The sequence below is a fragment of the Carlito syrichta genome, unplaced genomic scaffold (assembly GCF_000164805.1).
Source record: "Carlito syrichta isolate Samal-C Ts95f unplaced genomic scaffold, Tarsius_syrichta-2.0.1 Scaffold314875, whole genome shotgun sequence".
NCBI classification, from domain to species: domain Eukaryota; kingdom Metazoa; phylum Chordata; class Mammalia; order Primates; family Tarsiidae; genus Carlito; species Carlito syrichta.
The window spans coordinates 488,017-493,810 of record NW_007258971.1 but is presented as its reverse complement, the minus strand read 5'-3'; the positions used below and the strand labels follow the sequence as shown (position 1 = coordinate 493,810).

The window sequence follows — 5,794 nt, the reverse complement described above, 5'->3', positions numbered from 1 at the left end:
TGCCCTGGGTCCTTCCTTCCCGCCGGCTCTCGGCCTCCCCCGGGATGGCTCCGGGGCCTGCGCCAAGCAGACCCCGCTGGGAAGACGCGGCTCGGGGCTCCAGTCCCGCCGGCGTCCGGGCCACGCTCATTTTCCTCGTTGTTCTTCGCCCAGGCGCCGTCCAGGGGCTGCTCGCTGTCTTCTCCGCCCTGAGACCCGGGGGTCCTTTGCCCCTCGGATGCACATCCCTTCTCCTTCTTGAAATGGAGTTTCCCGTGTTGATCCCTCCACCCTGTTTCACCGTGTTCTGATGGGTGAGGCGTGCTGAGAGCCTCTGATCCGCCCCGTTACCTGTGTACTGTGTCCACCAGCCCTTGGGGGAGCCTGGTAACACTCTTTATAGCGAGTGCTCTCCAGTCTGCCTCTTTATTTATTTACTTGTTTTATTTATATATATATATAAATATATATATATATTTATTTATCTTAAAGATGTGGAGTACAATTCAGGATTAGGTGTACAAGTGGATATCGTACAGGTAAGGAGGTAAGGTTTGGACCTTCCTTTGGTCCCCACTTTGCCTGGTTTGTGATCAGGTACCCTTGTTGATGTTATGTGCCACCCTCCCCCCCCCAGTATCCCACTCCTGTCAATCCCTTTCTTATTGTATTATGCTAATTGTTCAGGATTCATTTATGAGTGGTACTCAGTTCTTTGTTTCTGTGATAGATCCTTGAGTATGATAGACTTTGAACCCATCCAAGTTACCGTGAAGTCCATGTGTTTATCCTTCTTTATGGCTGCATAATATTCCATCATGTATATGTACCACATTTTCTTTTGTCCAGTCGAGTTTTGTTGGGCAGCACTTGGGCAGCACGGTTGGTTCCATGTTTTTGCTAGTGTGAATAGTGCTGCAATAAACATGTGTGTGCAGGTATCTTTTTTGCAGTGTGACATTTGAGTTCAGATAGCCAGAGAGACAGACCCTGATGTACATCTGAGGTGTTCAGCAGCTATCTAGAAGGATGATACCTCAACAGTAGGACAAGACAGTCCTTGAGTAAAGACTAGTCTGTATCTCCCAACAGCCCTTCAGAAACAGCCTTAAAAATTTCAAGCTAATCTGAAAGTAAGTTAACCACTTGCTGCAACAAATCTCAACACTTTTTAAAAGCAGAAAACACAATCCAGACATTCAACATTGTAACATTTATGAGTCCAGCACTCTCCCAAAAATATTACTAGTAATGTGAATAAGCAGGAAAATGTGACCCATAACTACAAGAAAAATCAGTCCAGAGAAACAGATGAAAAGGTGACTGTGATGGTAGAAAAAAGAAGAGAAGGACTTTTAAAAAGCTATCATACTCAGAATATTCAACACAGTATTAAGGAAAAGAACAAAGTCAGGGAACTGATACTACCTGACTTCGTGACTTATTGTTAAGCTACAGTGATGAAGGAAGTGTGGTATTGGCAAGATCACAGACAAAAATATAGAATAGAAGAGAGAGCCCAGAAATAGAGTGACCTAAATGTAGTCAACTGGTCTTTGACAAAAGAAGAAGGGCAATTCAATGGGGGAAGGATAGTTTTTTCAGCAAATAGTGTTAAAAAATGAATCTAGACAGACACCTTATACTCTTCATAAAAATTAAATAGATTGAATACCTTAATGTAAGATGCAAAACTATAAAACTTCTAGAAGATAACAGAGGAGAAACAATAGGTGACCTTAAATATTGCAATGGCTTTTAAAATATAACACCAAAGGCATGATCCATTGAGAGAAATAATTGATAAGCTGGACTTCATTAAAATTAAGAACTTTTGCTCTGCAAAAGACATTGTTGAGAGAGTAAGAAGATAAATCACATACTTGGGAAACAATACTTGCAAAAGACATATCTGATAAATAACTTATCTAAAATACACAAATAACTCTTAAAACCTAACAATAAGAAAACAAGCAGCATGATTAAAACATGGGCAAAAAGGGCCAGACAGAGTGACTCATGCCTGTAATGCCAGCACTTTGTGAGGGCGAGGCAGGAGGATTGTGAGGATTGTGCTAGACTGGCCCATTCACTGCGCAGCCAGAAGAGCTGCTAGCTCTGCACGGGGGCCGGAGTGATAAAAGGCCCTTAGCAGGTCCAGGCTGCCCATCCAGGTACCCTGCTGCTTCAGCCTTCCGACCCAGCAGACCCAGTGATGCTTCAAGTGTCAGTGGTAGCTGGAGATGCTGTTTGGAGCGCTTGGCAGGGCCCTCAGATGTCAAGGACAATGGTCTTTTTGTTTGATTAACTTTTAGAGCCAGAACTTGAAGAGCCTGAAGACTTTTTGGAAGGTGAAAAGCATGAAGAGGCAGAGGACGAAGTTAGGAAGGAGGAGGAAGAAGAAACAGAAATACATGCAGAACAATCAACAATCCCAGCCAATTTGGAACGACTTTGGTCTTTTTCCTGTGACCTGACCAAAGGCCTCAATGTGAGCAGCCTTGCCTGGAATAAAACAAATCCAGTAAGTTAGCAAACATTCTAGCAATTCTATCTCTGCCATTTAAGGGCAACTGTCAAGCTCAAATAATGGAGAATTTATATTCCCTTAGATAAAGGGCAGGGGACTTAAATTGACCAAAAGTCTTAGTTTTAGAATGCCCCTAAAATAAGTTCATGTTTCAAAATGGGGAAAATTCAAGTAGTGACAAAATAATGTTTTTCTCTTTTCGTGTATGAAACATTTAATGCATAAAACATTACCGTTTGTATTCTAGGAGCTCGACTAGGGACATGGCATTCTCCTACTTCATGTCAGATACTGAAAAGTAAACTAGAGGTAGTATATGGTTGATTTAGTTTAACAAGCTTTTATATGCAAGTTGCATTCTCAAAGTAGTCATATTTGAAAATATAACCTTGATCCAGTGACCTACAAAAGCACAAAATAATTTTGAGATTCTTTAAAACTCCATGACTACTAACATTAGCAAGTGTTTGAACAGTGCTTAGTAAGTACCAGGCACTGTTGTGTTTCACCTGTATTATCACAACTCTATGAGTCAGACGCTATCATTTTCCTCATTATGTTGAGAGGAAACTGAAGCTCAGGAATAGTAAATAACTTGCCCAAAGTCACGCAGCTAGAAAGCGAAGCAGCCAGAATTCAGATGCAGACATCTGGCTCCAGAGTTCTTGCTCTTAACCTCTGCACTACCAGAAGACATCTTGAGGCAAAGAAGATGAATTATCAAGCTGAAGAATGGCAAGTCTACTTGTAAGATAGAGACAGTTATAGAGAAACAAGACCGATTTTCTCCTGGGGTTTATAAAATTGGTTCTGAAGGCATTTCCCCATTAGCCATTCCAAAAATCCTTCGAGTAATGGCAGTAACTTTGGAATAAATATGTAGTGTATTGTTAAAACGGTCAAAACTAACTTGTTTGTTTAAATTATATTATATTGTATATGTTTAAGAATTTGCCTTACTAGGCTGGGCGTGGTTGCTCATACCTGTAATCTCAGCACTTTGCGAGGCAGAGGTGGGAGGATTGCTTGAGCCCAGTACTTTGAGACCAGCTTGGGCAACATAGCGAGACCTCGTCTCTACAAAAAATAAAATTAACCAGACATTGTGGTGCATGCTTGTAGTCCCAGCTACTCAGGAGGCTGAGGTGGAGGGATTGCCTGAGGCTTCTGTGAGCCATGATTGTGCCACTGTACTCCAGCTTGGTCAACAAAGTGGGACCTACACACACACACACACACACACACACACACACACACACACACACCTTGCCTTATTTTATTGCCACACCTTTATCAAGTGCTATGTGCAAACATAATAGTTGTCATGGTTATTAAAAAATAAAGTTTATAATCATTTTTCTTGAAAGCTACATAACACATTTTTAAATTATATGTATTATTTTTTAACAAAATAAAATACTTAGACTATGAATTTGTCTTTATAAAACCATCTTTGAGAATATCTTGTCGATAAGTAAGGTTTTTATTTATTTATTTATCGAGTTGGAGTCTCACTCTGTCACCCAGGCTGGACTGCAGTGACACACATGCTCACGGTCACCCCAGCATTGACCTGCTGGACTCAGGTGATCCTTCTGCCTCAGCCTTCCAAGTAGCCAGAATGACAGGTGTGCACTACCATGCCCGGCTAATTTTTTTGATTTATTGTAAACATGAGGTCTCGTCAAGTTGCCCAGGCTGTTCTTGAACCCATGGGCTCAGGCAATCCCCTCACCTTGGCCTCCCAAAGTGCTAGGATGACAGGCTTGAGCCACCGTGCCCAGTCAAGGTTTATTTTTCAAAAACTTTAAAAAATTTTAATATTTTCATAGAAATGTGGTCTCGCTTTGTTGTTACAAGCTGGTCTTTTTCTTCGAATCAGAGTCTCACTGTGTTGCCCCAGCTGCAGTGTAGTAGCACCATCACATTACAGCCTCGACTCTTGGCCTCAGGTGATCCTCTGCCTCAGTCTCCTGAGTAGCTGGGACTACTTGTGCCCCCACATCCGACTAATTTTTTTATTTTTTGTAGAGACAACATCTCACTGTGTTGCCTAAGCTGGTCTTGAACTCCTGAGCTCAAGCTGTCCTCCCATCTTGGCCTCCAAAAGTGCTGGGATTATGGGTGTGAGCCTCCACACCCAGCCTGATAAGTGGATTTTTAAAATCGGCAAGAAAGACACACTAAACTCTTTTATAAGCTGAATATTCTAGCATTGTAAAAATCAGTCCCTTGATTTTGAGATTAAATCATTTTGAATAAAGCTAAGTACAGACAGAGTACAGATGGGATCTGTAACATGTATTAATTAATTCTACAAGCATTTACTGAACATTAACTTTGTGTCGGGCACACTGTTAGGCCATAGAGACACCATAGTAATTACATCATACATAGACCCTGCCCATACAAAAATTCCCAGTGTGCTGTGATAAGAAGAGTAAATAGTGCCAAGGATGCATGTAAGAGAAACTCTTGGATGCTTCTTAGAGAAAGAAATGCTTATGCATAAGCATAAGTCTAGAAGAGGTGAACAGAAACTTGTCGATGTCAGGGTAAAAAGGGTAGTGGCAAAAAAGGCTTTTAAGACAATGAATTGTGGGAAAATGATGTTGGCCTGAAAGTAAGGCAGTGATAAGAAAATGGATTATTTTTTTAAAATAAAGTATTATGATTACAGGGAGGAGGCTGGGTTTGACCAGCCATTAAACTTTTGTCTATATGTATTTGCATATGCATTTCTTGAAATGGTCTTCTGTATTAGTTAGCTCATGCTGCCATAACAAAATATTATAGGCTAGGTGGCTTAAACAATAGCAACTTATTTTCTCATGGATGTGGAGGCTGGGAAGTCCAAGGTCAAGGTGCTGCTGATTCGGTTCCTGAGATCTCTTCCTGTCTTCCCGTGACTGCCTTCTCACTGCATCTTCACCTGGCAAAGAGAGCGCTTTGGCACATCTTTCTCTTCTTATAAAGCCACCAATCACATCGGGTTAGGACCCTACCCTTATGACCTCATTGAACCTCAGTTTACCTCCTAGCATCCTTATCTCCAAATACAATCATATTGGGGGTCAGAGTTTCAACATATGAATTTAGAGGGCCACAAGTCAGTCCATAGCACTTGCTTTTAACTTCAGTGTTCTTTATTTTACATTTGAAATAATTAGTTCATCCTAAAAACCCATGAGATATTAGGATATAATAAAATAATCTTGGAAGATTACTTCAATATGTAAAAGATCTTGCTAGCAATCGATTCTTTTTTTTTTTTTTTTTTTAAGT

General features: G+C 40.9%; 1 protein-coding gene across 2 annotated transcripts in view; it reads left to right on the top strand.

The window, feature by feature from the left end:
* Positions 1 to 5,794, top strand: part of WDR78 (WD repeat domain 78) — a 135,880-nt gene that overhangs the window by 104,092 nt on the left and 25,994 nt on the right. For both annotated transcript variants that reach the window (XM_008072200.2, XM_008072205.2), the window contains exon 9: positions 2,295 to 2,503. In XM_008072200.2, the coding sequence (XP_008070391.1) occupies positions 2,295 to 2,503 (209 nt within the window). The remainder of the gene's footprint in view (positions 1 to 2,294; positions 2,504 to 5,794) is intronic.